We start from the raw sequence: 16,155 nt of genomic DNA on the forward strand, positions 1-16,155 counted from the left end.
ACGCCCCTCAATAAAAATCAAAAATATGTCCTGTACCTATTGAACTTGACGGCCAGTCCGAGGTCGGCTATACAACAGGACCCGTTTTTTTTCACCAGGACGTTTTTACTCTTCAGGTCCCGGTGGGCAATGGCCGGTTTGCCCTGCGTGCCGTAGATCTCTGTGTGCAGGTGACAGAGCCCTGATATGGATGAGTAGGCCAGCTTCAGCAGGGCTTTGACATCCAGGGTGTTGGACTTGAGGTAATCGTATAAGGATCCGTTCTCGTGGTAGTCGGTGATCAGGTAGAGCTGAGTCCACGACCCGGTTCCTTTAATGTCGGCTGCTATGAATCCTGAAGGTTGTGAAACGGAAATGAGAGGAATGAGAAAGGTGCACGTGGTTAAAAAAAAAAAAACAGCTCTCACACACACACACACACACACACACACACGTATTCAGGAAAACTCCCTCCACTTGTTGCTGGTAGTAGGACACAAGTTTTGTTCTCATTCATCCTCCATTGTTCCTCCTCCAGCTTGTCAGCTTACCCAGTATATTTTCGTGTCTCATCAGGAAGGTCTGGTAGATTTCCATCTCTCTGAACCAGCTCTCTTCCTCGGTGGTGAAGAAGACTTTCACAGCCACTCTCTCTCCTCTCCACTTGCCCATCCACACCTCTCCGTAGCGCCCCTTCCCGATCTGTTTAACCATCTGAATCTGTTTGGCGATGGTTCGCTGCACCTGGCAACCCGAGATCTACTGTTATGTTGTGTTTATTTGCTTTAAAATCTTTTTTTTTTTAACAAATTTCTTCAGCTTATTCCAAGGATATTAAGATTAAAATATGTCACACAACCTTTGATGCATCTCAACCAGCTCAAGTTGATACTAAGACACAATGCATGACTGTTGCAGGAGAATGTGAGTGCCAGTTGAGGGGGATGTGCACTGTTTGTGCCTCACCAGTAGAGGGAGCCCCGAGCCAGAGCCAGAGCCGATGCTGCGGGAATGCTCTATCAGGTCCTTGAGCGACTCCCCCGGGGGGATGTAGGTCTCATCCTGCTCCAGGTTGATACTGTAGCGTGGCTGTGACTCCTGCCTCTTATATCTGACACAGAAACACAGTTTTTACTGATTCCAGATCAGGATGGAGGAGTTTGATGCTAACAGTTTCTTACCTGAGGCAGCATATGACGAAGATGACACCGAGGAAGATGCTGCAGATTGTGATTGAGATGAAGAGAGCCATGTACTGGACGCTGCTGTCTGAATCTAAATTTTAAAAAATAACAACAGAAAATCAAATTTTGCTTTAATTATCCTGTAGAAATAATGAGGCCTGATGAATTTGTGAATGACTCCAATATCATCCTAATTTTCATGATCAGGAACCCCCCCCCCCCACCTCCTCCTCCTCTGCCCACAGCGCGTGATCGATCACATCCCCTTCCTGAATCGCACAGATCAGATGTCACAGTGACATCGCTACAGAAACTCCAGAGGCTTGAAGCAGCTCAGGGGTTCTAGCCTTTCCACCGCGCTTGTGTCCATCAGGCCGATGAACACACGGGCTCCCTCACAGTCTGCAGTCAGTACAAAGACAGATGAAGAGTAGATTTTTCCAGGAAAACGAATGATAACTGAGCACATTCCTCCGTCAAGGTGATACGACGCCATTAGATCCAGATCACTTCCAAACACGAATCGATTGTTCCTCATCTGAAGTTCTATCATCCCACCAGTTTTCATCAACACCCATCTACAATTTGGAGTTCTATCGATCACATTACCTTCTTGTTGAAGGTATTTAAAGGACAATTCCACATTAAACTATGTTTACAGGCTTAAAAAGTAGAAAAAATAAGCTAAAAGGTAAAATTACTGCCAGAACTCACACACCAACATCCTCATACACTCCTCTGCTTTCCCTCAAAGTCTGTTTCCCTCATTTGGCTTCAACAGTTCTGATCCGTCCGTCTGATCATCTTGTTCTTAGATCGCAGTGATTTCCTCTCACAAGTGCAACATGATCGCAAATGAAAGCCGTAAAAATAAAATGAGCTTCAGGATGTAAAAGAAAAATAAACCTTATTCATCTACGACTGAGTTGACTAATCAGTGCTCAAGGTCGAAATGAAGAGTGTGAGGCTGTATAAAAACATAACTGTGAATGTATGTGTGTGTGTGTGTGTGTGTGTGTGTGTGTGTGTGTGTGTGTGTGTGTGTGTTCGGTGTGAGAGAGTGTGTGTGGGTGTGCGTGTGTGTGTGTGTGCGTGCGCGGTGGAGTGACAGATGGACAGATATCTCACATCCGTCTCGAGGCAAGAAACTCAAGCAGGCCCCAGGGAGAGGCTGTCCTTTTCATTAGAGGGTGAGAGAACAAGCCAAGCCCAGAGGCTCTCTTTCACCTGCCTATCTCTCTCTGTCTCTTTTTGCCCCCCCACCCTTCCATCCTACCAACTCCCCCTACCCCCAGCAGCAGGAGCAGCATGTGCCACTTCACTCCAGCACCACAATGTGGTTTGGAACCGTTTATATTGTCATTACCCATCCCAACACAGCATAGATGGAATAAACGTCCTCTCTTAAAGAGGGGTGCAATTGTGTGGAAACCTGTGTGTCAGTGTGTGTGTGTGTATGTGTGTGACTTACCAGATGTCCTGAGAGGAGGAAGAGTAGGATGTAAGTTTCGGTTGCAGAAGTCCTGATCCGTGCAACACTCCAGAGCTCTCCTGGATCGTGCATTCCATGTGTCCTATCATGCAAACACGAACAAACGTGAGTTGAACGACTGAAAGTCATTTCGAGCTGCAAACGTCTAATCAAGAGAATTGTTAACAGGAAGAAAATACACACTCACACACAAACACACACACACACACACACACACACACACACACACGTGCGCACACAGTTAACTCACTCTGCACTGGAACTCAGAACCAGCCAGTCCTAAACAACCTGCCGTGAATACAGCCAGACCTCCCTCCTCCTCCTCCACCATGGTGAAGCAGTAACCATCAGTCCTACAGAAACACACACCATCACAAAGGTCAACATCAAAACACACACATGAATGCTTCAGTGTGCATGCGATACACACACACACACACACACACACACACACACACACACACCCTAATACAACTTTTGTTTCTTGATCAAACCAAAAACTTTCAGTTTTGGTGTGAAAATTGAACAGACTGATTTTGCCTCCTTAACGGTTTTCTTGGCACGTTACAGATGTTTAGCTCTCAGGGTTTTTGTGGTCCAGCTCAGTCTCTTTCCAGTTTGACCTGCGCTCAAACCTGCAGTTCTCATTTTCTTCCCTCTCCAGGTTAAACTGAAGCTCGCTGTCGTCCTGTGAGACACCACCTCTTAGAAACTGGACCTCAGCTTTCTTAGCGAAGGGAGAAAACTCCACTTTGAAGGATAATTAATGGTCTGTTTTGCTTCTTAAATGACCTTTTTGTGGTCTTAATGAGGTAATACACAACTTCCTGTACTTCAAATCACATTTCGAAGGTGTAGCAACACCGTCTGTTCCAGCACGGCTTTTACAGAGCGAGCTGGCTTACGAGTCGTCAACACAAGCGCGAGTCCTGAAGGAATTGTTGAGGCTTCATTTTCTTTCTCTGCTGGAACCTTCCCTCCCTTCCTTTTTATAAGTCTGATAATTACATAATTTTTCCATTTTTGACAACATAAATTTATGTTTTTTTCTCCTATTTTTATCTTTGGCAGTGACCTGCAGACCTTCTACTCAAAACCTGGAGAACTGTGAGAGTTGCAACCCTTTTGAACTTTTTTAATGGAACATACAGTAGAACAGCGGAGCAAATGTGCTTTGACTGTAATCTCTGTAACTCTGACTGTAAGGGATTAGCATGATTTTTCTCAGATATTTACTTGACTGACTTGTTGATTTTAATAGCTTTGTTGCATTCGTATGTGCTCCACTGTACCTGCAGGTGTTGTTGACCGAGTCTTCGGGGCAGTGGTGGTTGCAGTGACACCAAAGCATCCCTTCAGCTGGGACGGCGGCCGTGCTGCTGCTGCTGCTGCTGCTGCTGGCCTCTGCCCTTCGCTCCGATTCACCCTTCCATCCGTTCCTCAGCAGCATGGTGTCTAACATGTTGGCTACGGGAGAGAGAGAGAGAGAGAGAGAGAGAGAGAGAGAGAGAGAGAGAGAGAGAGAGAGAGAGAGAGAGAGAGACTAAGCTTGGCACCACAATAGACTAAAGCATCTCAACCCTCCCCTCAGTCAAACTGACCTACCTGAGCAACATTTGTACTCATTTCCAAATGGGAATTTTAAAATAAAAAGCACCAGAAGGTCTGCCTGTTTTGACGCCGTTTCCATGGCAATGCTATCCACAGAAAGTGTGAATATGTGCTGCTGAATGTAACTGTACTGTTCTGGATTGGAATCAAGCTACCTGCATAAAGTCTGGAACTAAAATAACCCTTCACACTATAAAGACGCCTTTGTGCTGTATGCGTGTGTGTGTGTGTGTGTGCGTGCGTGCGTGCGCATGTCTGCCTGTCTAAGTGCCCAATAGTGTAGCCAGCGTTTTTGAAGTGCTTCACAAGTGTGTGTCCTTTGTTGCAGTCATCATTTAAATTAAGTGAATTCTCCAACCGCCGTCCATCAGCCATGTTAGAAGATGAGCCAGCAGCGATGGAGGAGAGCTTGAACGAAGCTAAGCTGGCTTTTTTTCACAACAGGACTGTTAATGTATCACTCTATTAAGTTGTAATGTTCCTGGTGAGCAGTCGTGACCCTGCTGCTGTGGGCCCTGGATGGACGGATGGAGCCCCTGACTGGTGAAGAGGCACTGCTACAGTAATGAGAGGTTTTCTGAGGGGAGTCTGGACCAGAGGACTGACGTGTTTGAAATCATCTACTAGAAAACTAAGGTGAGATGTTTGAAGCCCCATCATCTAAACTGTCAATAATCAGCTGTGTTAGCCAGGTACCAGCTGGTACTTTCAAGATTTTGCACAGGAGCAGCGTGATATTTCTTAAAATATCTGGTATTTCATCTTTCATGCTCATCATTGGTTTACAATTTAACCTCATGCTCCAAACTAAAATATACCTTTTATTATCATTAGAAGTGATCATCTTGATCTTAAAACCCAACTAAATGACAAGAATAAATAGATAATCACCTGCGATTCTACCTTTTATCAACAACATGGCACATTTGAGTATAAAAATGACAGTTTAGGTGAAAATCAAGTATTAGTAAGATTGTGCAGCATAAATTAGAACATTTTTGACATAGTACAGTGATCGTAGCCAGTATAGAGACACATTACTGCTCTGGGACTTTTCTAAACTGTTATGCAACGCAATGCAATGAACATATAATTCCTATAAATGACTGAAATAATAGAAATTAGTGTCAAAATAATCCAACATTCATTGTCTTGCTTTGTCTATAATGAGATAAAAAATAATCTTAAACGTATTTGCCATGACTTTACACTTCAACGCTTTGGACTTATTAATGATGGATGAATGAATAGCTTCTATTTCTCCAGCCTATCAGGTAACTGGCAGCCAGTAGATTCACTCAGCAGAGAATCAAATCAGCTCTGACAGCAGCTCGTCCCTGAAGACGTCTGTGGTTGGAGAGGAGAACCGTTGTTGACGGACGTCTTCTTCCTCTCCCTCTCTTCTCACTCTGCCAGTCTTTATTTTCTATTATTGTTGACATTGAAGCAGTTAGGGAATTATTAAATCGTCGTTATTATTATTATTAATGCACTGAAACCCATCTGTCAATTAGTGCTGTGAGGAAGAAGTTCAAGAGTTTAATATAAATCCTACAGTTTAAATAAAACACATCTACTGTATTAAATGAGCTGAATATGTGGAAGGTTGGTGTTTGTGTGTGTGTGTGTGTGTGTGTGTGTGTGTGTGTGTGCGTGTGTGTGTGTTGGATAATATTAGGAAATCTGACCATTTTTATGGATGCTTTAGAAATCACAAAACGTTACCATCACATCTGATGATCAACACACTTTTCAGAATCCCAATCATCAAATTCAGTCACTCGTCAACATTAAAGATGCAAAAATTTGTTGATTTACGTCAAGACACAAAACAAAATTAAACAAAGATGGCGGCCTGCAACCTGACAGCATCTGACAACACTACGAACAAACTACAAGAATTAACTTTTGCCTCCCTGCTTCTCTTTTGAATGTTGTTCATTTTGTCCTTCAGCCACCATGACAGTTCTCACCTGCTGGTGATTTGAAAAGTGTTCAGTCATGCTGGGACGCCCTCTAGTGGACAGATGGCACATCATGCTTCTGCACAGCCAGGACTCACTTGGACTTTCAACTTCAAGGTGGAAGTTTTATTCCGTTTTTGAAATGAACTTTTCTCTGTAATCAGCAATTAAATATGTAAATGTTGATATGGATGTCACCGTGAAAGGCATCGAAAAAAGAAAAAAACAACGAACTTTCTAGTGAACAAAAGTTCCATGTATCTCTTACTGGACCGCGGTTTCACAACATTATGTCATTCAATCTGTCATATTCATAATTACAAATAAAACATAAGCAGGATTTAGCTGATTCTGCTCCGTAAAGGATGATTTCAATACATTTTCTTGTAATCTGCACAATAAAAAACATTTTAATGACAAATAAATTCTGCTAAAATGGCGGGTTTAGTTTCAACAGGTGTGTGTGTGTATATCTACGCGCAGCAACAACTCATAAACCCTCCAGCCACAGAACAAACGGGGAGTATTCTGATGAAAAGGATGAGTCAGAGTTTGGTACAAACACACCAACTGGTCTTTCAAGTGAAGTACTTCATGTCCTTCCAACCTAATCTGTGTTACCGGGAATTTTGTGGAGGTGTTCTTCTCCTCCATGGCAGTGACCTTGCTTTTTCAATCACATCTGCTCTGCAAGTGCGCAATAGCACGGGAATGTTTCATGGAGCAGCGGCCCTTCAGATTCATTATGTCCACATCAGCTTTAATGTAGTTCAACTTTTATAAAAGCTGCCAGTGAGAGAGGGGGTGGGGGTGGGGGGGGGCAGTCCGGGAATAGCTGATCTCATCTTTCTTATAGGGGATGAACAAAACTGAGTTAAGAGCATTAAGAAAAAGTGTCAGTCGCCGGCCTTGAAGAGAGCAGCGTTAGATGGACTTATTATCATCAACTTCCTGTTTGAAGTAGCAGCAAGGAGGGCGGGTGATGTGGTCAAAAATGAAATCAGTCGATAGAGAGAATCATTGTCCAGAGTCTGAACTAGAAACATGCAACTGTTTCATCTTTTTTGTCACAAGTCAGTGTGAAACTACTGATACGCCTGCTGCTGCCGGGCTGAGGTTTGTCTTGGTTGGGACTGTATTTTCTTAGTTTCGCCGTCTTCTAGTCGGTGATGTTACAGCAGGTCAAGCATGTTTGTTGTGTTTTCTGTCCTTGGCGGATTTTTTAGTTCTCGCTGCTCCATCTTTTATCTGATTAAAAATATCTGCTGTTGAGTGATTTTTCTTTGTGTGTCTTTGGTTTTCCCTGCTTATTTTTTTTCTTAATTTAATTTGTTTGCTCATGTCAGATTATTAGCCTGTTAGCCTCATGCTACTTCCTGTGTCCCAACTCACAACAACCTTACTAGCAGGGATGTGCAATTTTTGCCAATAAACAGTATTTTACAAATGATTTGGCTGACAGAAGACATTTATTAATGTTGTTATTATCTGTAAAAAAAGAGATTATATAAAACCTAAATGTAAACATTGTGAGTTTTTCTGTATAAACTTATGGAAAAGCCCATGAATCACAGATGGTATGTACCACATTGTTTCCTCATCAACTATAATGGTGAGCAGTATGGTACGGTTATACACTGGTTCCACTCCCCCCAGCTTTGTCTTGTAAGTCTGTAACCATCAAAAATATTTTAAAGTAGCAGAGGATGTCAAGTACGCAGTACACTAATCAGTTTCTAATACTGCAAAGACTCCTCTGGAAGTAAATCCAACCAATAACTCACATAATACTTTCAAATACGCAAACTGCTGTCTATCACTTGAAAACACAAACTATTTTATATCATTCATTTTGTCTATCGCTTCATCTAAAACACACACATACACACACACACACACACACACACACACATGCACAGACACATACACACATAAAACAAACAGACTTGCTGTGTCAGCTACGGGGCACACTCAAGGTCACCCCGAAATCTGATCTACATCCCCCCACACATTCCACAGGCTGCTCCTCCAGCTACACACACCCATTCACACTCACACATACAATGAGAATCATTTCACACACAAACATAAACACACACACTGAACAATCGCTGAGGAGCTGTGAATGAAGCTGCTCCGACTGGACTCCGTGTCCATCACTGCGTCTACTGTTTTCATGTTTCCCGCGTTAGTGGCGACTGCAGCTCATCTGCCCCCTTTGTTTCTGCATTTCTCGTTCTGTAGCTGAACTCTACCGATCCTTAACTTCCAGTTCATACCAGATGTGTATCCAGGTATCTTGTTCTGTTATTGTGTGCCGGCCTATTATAAGCTCCCTACTCTGTGTTTCACTGTTCCGTTGGGGGCTCATGTCCCTGTTTCTTTTTCAGACTAGCATGGGACGTTCTCATTTTTCTCCATCAGGTTTAAAGGATGGGATGGTCCTCATATGTATAACTAGGTGATGAACTTTAAAAAACTAATGATACTGATAATACCGATGATTCAAATAATAGTCGGGTGATAGCTAATGTAGATACCGTCTTTTGTTTGTTTACCGGTAGTGTTTTTGTTGGTCTTGATTCACGCGAGAGGGCGAAAGAGGTCAACTGCATGAACACCAGCTGATACAGATGCACAAGCACGTACCGATTCATTCCTGGCAAAGCTGGAAGGTAAGAGAATTCTCTCATGAAGTACACGTGTCAAAGTCCGCCAAAGTAATGTTGGACTTATGAGAGGATATGATGTAGATGTCAGTGTAAAGCATTGAAGCAGTTGAGCTAGACCCCTCATAGACAACCACAAGACACTGTCCACACACACACACACATAAATACATACATACATTCATATATATATATATATATATATATATATATATATATATATATATATATATATATATATATGTATATACACACACACACACACACACATACATACATAAAATTAATTGGATATGTTGTTGGCCCTGCAATGGCAACCTGTCCAGGGTGAACCCCACCTCTCGCCCGAAGGCTGCTGGGATAGGCTCCAGCCCCCCCACCCCACCCCACCCCCGACCCTTAACAGGATAAGTGGAAGAAAATGGATGGATAACATATATTGGATTTTAAGTGTCCATCAAAGATAACAGGAGACAGAGTTGCTGCTATCGGTGTTGATCGCTTTGTGGTGAAATGTTGACATGGTTAGAATAAAAGCCACTCATAAAAAGGTTTGTGGCATGATAAGTTCCTCCAGGTGGAGATGATAAATCAGCAGACATCTTCCTCTGAGTGCACTCTGACCTCAGGGGGGTCACAACAAACCTGCAAAGAGGCCATTTATCCTCCTTCAACCTCCACCACTGCACCCACATCCCTCTTAACCCCCTACAGGCTTCAAAGTCCTCTACCACACAGGACACTCACACGTGTGCACATCATGTAGATGCACGCACACACACACACACACACACACACACGAATGTGTCTGAAAAGCACATTCCAATCTCTCTTCCCCTTCCCCGCCGCTATACTTTCATCAGGTCATCTGTTTCCACTGTGCAGCTTCCAGCAACCTGTTCTGGCTTTATCGGCTGTGACCAGGTTATGAAGGGATAGAAATGTCACCTAAGGGCTCCCACCACCCACAGCTCCCATGCCACAACAAATTGAAGGAAGGTACTACCCTGCTCCAGATTGTAGCCTGATCCCATCCTCAGAAATACAACTGTCATGGATTCACACACCCTTAAACAGAGAAAATGTTGCACATGGGTGTGAATACAGCAGAGAGGTGCTATATCCACACAGACAAACTGACGTTTTCTGACTTCATAATAACTGATGAGACAAACACAGAACTTGCTTTTACCATGTTAATATTTACCACTTTTACGTGCGGTTGTGCATCTCCCAGCTCAAAACACCAACTCAATCCTATTTATCATACTTTTTCGGTAACAGCATCTTACTACTCGTCCGTCTGTCCGTGTGGTCTGGAGTTACAGGAGAAATCCACTGAGTAATGCTGGGTTCCATTTCAGACGCTGTGAGAACTGCAACTGGATCACCACATTGTGTTACTAAACAATATAATGAACGCCAAAACATGGCAAGAAGCATCCATGTTTGATCGGTGGTTGTAAAAAAAAGAGATCACCAGATATGGCCAGACTATCAAACAACTACACCTAAGGATTTTGAATTGTTACACTTTAGCAATAAAAGTTTCAGACATCTTTAAGCAACACCAGAAAGCGCACAAAGTACACACAAGGATGATTTGAGCTCAGAAAGCCGTTGTATTCCCTCCTGACTCTAGAATGCAGAAAGAGCCAGCAACTTTGATTTAGCTTGAGGCTAACTGCTAACAACAGATGAATGATCCATTCACAAACCCACAAGCACATCATTCAATATATAAACATCTTTTCATAGCTATATGAGCAGTAACACACAAACACTCGGACTTGAGCTATAAGAACAAACGAACACTTCTGGTGCGACTGTGAGTGAGCACCAATCACAGGGTTAGAGTTTTCAGATCAAAACTATGTTGCATCATTCAAAAGTAACACAACTCAACTTTGGTCCATTATCATAAACGGAACAAGCAAGAGCTTCCACATCTCACAAAGCTGATACACTCATGTGGTGCACATGAACAACTCGTGCCCCCCCCCCCCCACCTTCACCCCACACACACACACACACACACACACACACACACACACACACACACACACACACACAGAGCCTATGGTCCCATACCTGACCACTGAAGCGACACATCTGCCTGGGGATCAAATTCTGTTTGGGGGAACCGTATCCACATCCTGACAGGAAGCGGAGCACAGAGGGCTGGAGGAGCCTGGTCCTGTTGAGGACCAATTGCTGCTGTTTTTTTGTTGCTGGTCTGCTGCACAGCACCCGGTTCTTTATTCCACAGCATTCAGCTCACATTCAGGTGTTAGGCCTTGAAAACCTAACACCTGGTGTTGATTTAATCCCTAAAGTTTATCTGAAGTGATTAAAGTGACAGTTTAATTTTTTTCAAAGAAAAAGGTTAAATTAAGCTTTTAAGGGAACATGCCAACTTTTCGGGAAATATACTTACTTGCTGTCCTCCTCAGAGTCAGACAACAATACAGATATAATTCTCTCCCCTCTGCATGCATCAGGGAGTTCAGCCCCACAGAGACCAGCTGACTGTTAGCTTAGCTCAACACAGGGTAATAAATGGGCAGGTTAGCTCATGTCCAGTTTGACCTCTCAGCTTCCAAAACCTGCAGTGCAACATCTCTATATTGTGAGTTAAATATCTACATTTGAGATATTCGTTTGTCTAGAAATTTGTTTGATTCTAGATTTACATCGTCTCATGATTTTAAACTAGTTCATAAAGAATCTTATATAATCCCTACTTACATTAATTAAGGCAAAGACTGTTTTGGAGAAAAGTGTATTCTATGACTTTTAACAGAGGTATGCTAAGACATCCAATGCATAACAATTCATTGTGCTAGGCTAGCTAACAGTAAGCTGGTCTCTGAGGAGAGCAGGGTAACCATCCTCCAAACCCTAACAACATATCACTTGCGCAAGTTATTTGTAATCGATTTGTTTGCATTATTACTGGCTTGATATAATTTAGTCTGTAAGCATCAGAAAGCCCATATCTACACTCCCCCCCCCCCCAAAAAAAAGAAACCCCTTTGTGCAATCACATACTTCTAAATACCAGTACAACCACCCTCACAGATCCCCACCATCCTGTTTCCAGTTTCCTAAATTTAAACTAGAAACTTTGGTAACGCAAACAGCCAGTTTTTATCAAACGTCACAGTAAAAGTAGGAAAGAAAACGGCTTCTGATAAAGACAAAACTCATTTGGACTGATATTTTCAAGTATTCGAGGATCGCAGTGAATGAAAACATGATGAGCTGTTCTGGCTCCATACAGCCCATCATCAACCCTGCTGATCACAAAGACTACAAGATGGCGGTCATCATTACAGCCAGTGGTCCTCACTGTAGCTCTCAGTCTTCCCTATACCAGCTGGAGGGTTGGTGTGTGCCTGTTGTAGGTCAGGCAACATGTAAGTGGGCAACATGTTTTCCAGAGGTACTGTACATACTGACATAACTGAATTAAAAAGAGATTTTGTGCTTTGGTTTGGTCTTTTTTTGCCCGTGTCTGCTGTAGTTGTGTTGCACAATAGTTTGTTTTCTTCTGAGGTAGATATTAGCGTTCAAAATAATGAACCTCTACAGTACACAAAAAGTTACGTGTATTGCAAACATGGACTAATACAAAGCCAAAGTGCCGACTTGGAAAACAGCTGAAAATGATATAATTTTTAAGTGTAATCGATCACAAACACCAAGATTTGTTTGGCATGTCTCTGCTTTGCAACAGAAGGAATGAGACCAGGACTCATCTAAGCACCCTGTGAGACTCAACAGCCCACAGAAACAGGTGGCAAATTGACTCTGCTACTTAGATTTATGGGCAATATCCCACATGTTTAACTCATTTAGGAGACCTTTAAAATATCAGGTCACAGCGGAGACTGAAAAAGCAACTGATGGATGAAGTATTGTTGAAAGAAAGTGGACAGAAGAAGTGAAACTGGGGAAGCCTAACACTGTGGAGGGAGGTTTAGTGAAGTCCACAGGTCCGATTTAGAGATGTTTCCTGTTAGTTAATTGTATCAACAAACAGGGATTCTACTGTTCATCCATTTTGCCAACTGTATAGACTCTAAAACGTTCTTGATATTATACTGGATGTCCAACTCTGCACAGAAAAGAAAATTTCTCTGATGGAGCTTCATCAGACCCTGAGGTATTTCAGGACCAAGTGTGAAAGTTCCTGCCAGCGCTGACCAAGTCAGTCAGGCTACAGCTGCTCTTTATCTTCAACGTGATTTACATCCAGCATCTCTTTGAATCAGGATTAAAAATACCTTTGTTTTAACTTTTCTTTACCTGCTAGAGACTGAACCTATCCACAATGTAGCATGTTGAGTACATTCTCATTCAATAACATTTAACATAAGGGCTGAATTAAGAATGAGATACAGTACACCGTTTGTCTTTTAAGGGAAATACAGTGACATTTTCCAGATCATCTCTTAATGGTAACATTTATAAGCGCTCTATGTGTGTGTGTGTGTGTGTGTGTGTGTGTGTGTGTGTGTGTGTGTGTGTGTGTGTGTGTGAGTGTGCGTGCACGCCCACGTGCACACCCAGATTTTACAGCTTGACACCCAACTGTGCTTTGTTTGGCAACTGAGCCTTTCAGATTAAGCCATGAAAAAGGACTTAAAACTAAGGCTGAGCATTCATTATTCATTATTATAACTTACAACTTGCTTGGAAAAGAAATTCTGTAAATAACAATGATCAAAAGCCAAAAATTATGTCTTAAAACCTCCAAATATGCTGCTACATACAATAACTTACTTAACATACTTGAATGAATCAAGTTCAAAATTGCTTACTTATCTATTTGTATCAATTTATGTTTGCACTTGCACATTCATGAACTTCTAAATCAGGTTTCCACTGATCAATATTCCTCCTTTCTTTCTCTTTATGAGCTGAGAGGCCACTTGAGGCTGGGAGCTGGTCGACCCTCCCCGCCTGTCACAACCTCACGGGGCACCATGACACTGTTGGCATTCATCGTAAAAGACAACTGGCTGTCCATCTCCAAACTATTCAAAACATGACGTGAGGGGGGAGGAAGGGGGGGGCATGAAAGAGCACCCGTCGTCATGGTAGCTTCTGCGGAGATCCTAATAGGTTGCTCATCATAAATACCACATGGGAAAATATAGACGGATAAACTCCCAGCATGACCAGTCCATCCCCAGTATGCTGTTAACAATGAGATGGTACCAGAACAGTTGCTACATTAATCACTTTGCACCTTCCTGCTTCACATTTGAGAAGCCAATCAACAAGAAAGCTTCATAGTGGCAGTACTCACCATTAGATCCACGGCTCAGTGATGCTAGTACCAGGAGAAGAGCCTGCCAGGCCCACTCCTGAGGCAGCCACACCACCATCACGCCACCACCACCAGCCAGCCGCCTCCTTTAAATCCCTCAAGGTGCTGCCACAGCGAACACACCTGTGCAGAGAGGTGGAGGTGTGACAGTGTGTAATATATCCTCCTGCAAAGTCCTCTTTCTGTGCAAGTCTCTCTCTCTCCCTCTCTCTCTCTCTCCCTCTCTCTCTGTGGATCTTCCCACAGCCGCCTCGCAGCCTCCAGAACTACTCCACCACACTGACAGCCTGGGAGAGTCAGACAGAGAAGGAGTGAGAGAGAGAGGGGGTAGGACGGGGGGGAGAGGGTGTTACTTAGTTCTCCCCGTGTGTTATTTGTCCGGCCCATTCTACGACCAGTTCACATCGGAGGGAACAGCTGAGTAGATCTGAATCCACACACTGCCCTTCTCTCTCTCTCTCTCTCTCTCTCTCTCTCCTTCACACACACATCACTCATACACAGACTGAAGGGCATAAAAGAAAAGGGCGACAGGGGGTGAACCAGGGCCCAATGAGGAGGGAAACGCAGCAGTCAAGGCATTATGAACTATTGCTACGGGCATACAAAGACACAGTATGCCAGGAGGGACACAGACACTCAGGACATGGACATATTCTTTGGTATTAAGTCAGATCTCAGGACTGTTTGATGCAGCGAAGCGAGAATCCAGATGAAAACTTGTGTTAGATGATGTGAATCGGCCACCGCGACCCAGATGGCGGTCAGTGTTGGCCCACGTGTCCAACATTTGTCCTTGAATAACGGCATTGACTCCGAGTTAAGCGTAGCTGTCTCAACTCATCAACAAGTCTACACCTCATCCAAGTCAAACCAAGATAACTCAGTCATAAATTGCCCAAATGTGGCTGCTATCAGGAAGGCTATCCATTCTCATACTAAATGCTGAAAAAAAGTAAAATACATAAAAAGTTGTTTCTAATCCAACTTCTCTTATTCATATAGTCTTGATGTCATTCTGCTGTCTGCTACTGGTGCAGCAAAATAGAAATAAAATCTTAATCTCACATTACAGGCCTTTCAAATTGATCAAATCTTAGAATCTCCCACGTTTTCCAAAGTGATATTAAATAGAGCTTCTTTCTAATACACTGCATCAAAATGAGAAATTCCAGTACTGCGACAATACTTCTGCACTAACGTTTGTATTTTCTTTATTGTCATTAAAAATGATTATTTTTCATAATATCATACATCATAAACTCACAAACAAACAAAAAACATGAAAAGTGAAAAAAGAAGACAGCACTATACCTTCTTATTGCATATTTACCAAGAACCCTTTAAGAAGTTCCAGAAGATTTCAGACTCAGAGGAAAAGAAAAGCGACACCATTAATGATGAGGAGAGAAAAGCACCTCCCTCATCCTGACATAATGTGTTTGCAACTATAGCTGCAGACACAGGTGTTGTCTGAATGGCGAACACCAAGCGTTAATCCGTCACCAAGAATCTGGTATTTAAGTTAAGACATCGGCTGAATCGCATTCAATTCCTCACGAGTGAGTTTGTGTGTGAAAACAGTGAAAACGCAAACACTGTGGGGTTTTTAATAGGGATCAGGCCATCACACGTCAGATGATCAGGGGTGATTAGAGCTCACACCTCCAGGCACCGCTACATCTTTGCAATTTCACACTAATCCACAACGCAGACACACATGCAAACATGCAAAAATGGGAACAATAGGGACACATTCCACCGGTGAGAAACGTATGTAGATTACAAGTTAAGAGGATTAACTGAACACTTAGACAGATTATATCAAGTTCACTACAATCACAAACAACTTAAAAATGACTGTACGCAGATGACACTCCTCTCTTAAAGAATGCCATGTTGTTGTTTTTTCTCTTTT

At 42.8% G+C, this 16,155-nt stretch overlaps 1 protein-coding gene across 4 annotated transcripts in view; it reads right to left on the reverse strand.

The window, feature by feature from the left end:
* The window catches only part of bmpr1bb (bone morphogenetic protein receptor, type IBb), a 50,462-nt gene that overhangs the window by 2,042 nt on the left and 32,265 nt on the right, over positions 1–16,155 (reverse strand). Inside the window, exons 4-11 of one of the 4 annotated variants that reach the window (XM_086186681.1) lie at positions 14,217–14,360; positions 3,948–4,122; positions 2,906–3,008; positions 2,635–2,737; positions 1,161–1,254; positions 946–1,090; positions 531–723; positions 37–334 (exon numbers count right to left, since the gene is read on the reverse strand). In XM_086186681.1, the coding sequence (XP_086042807.1) occupies positions 37–334; positions 531–723; positions 946–1,090; positions 1,161–1,254; positions 2,635–2,737; positions 2,906–3,008; positions 3,948–4,122; positions 14,217–14,295 (1,190 nt within the window). In that variant the 5' untranslated portion in view covers positions 14,296–14,360. Of the gene's footprint in view, positions 1–36; positions 335–530; positions 724–945; positions 1,091–1,160; positions 1,255–2,634; positions 2,738–2,905; positions 3,009–3,947; positions 4,123–6,239; positions 6,374–14,216; positions 14,636–16,155 lie in introns of those variants that run through there. The other 3 variants (XM_086186682.1, XM_086186686.1, XM_086186683.1) reach the window with 3 other exon arrangements.

The sequence above is a fragment of the Aulostomus chinensis genome, chromosome 19 (assembly GCF_037954235.1).
Source record: "Aulostomus chinensis isolate RoL2024-O1b breed Wild chromosome 19, RoL_Achi_v1.0, whole genome shotgun sequence".
In the NCBI taxonomy this organism is placed as follows: domain Eukaryota; kingdom Metazoa; phylum Chordata; class Actinopteri; order Syngnathiformes; family Aulostomidae; genus Aulostomus; species Aulostomus chinensis.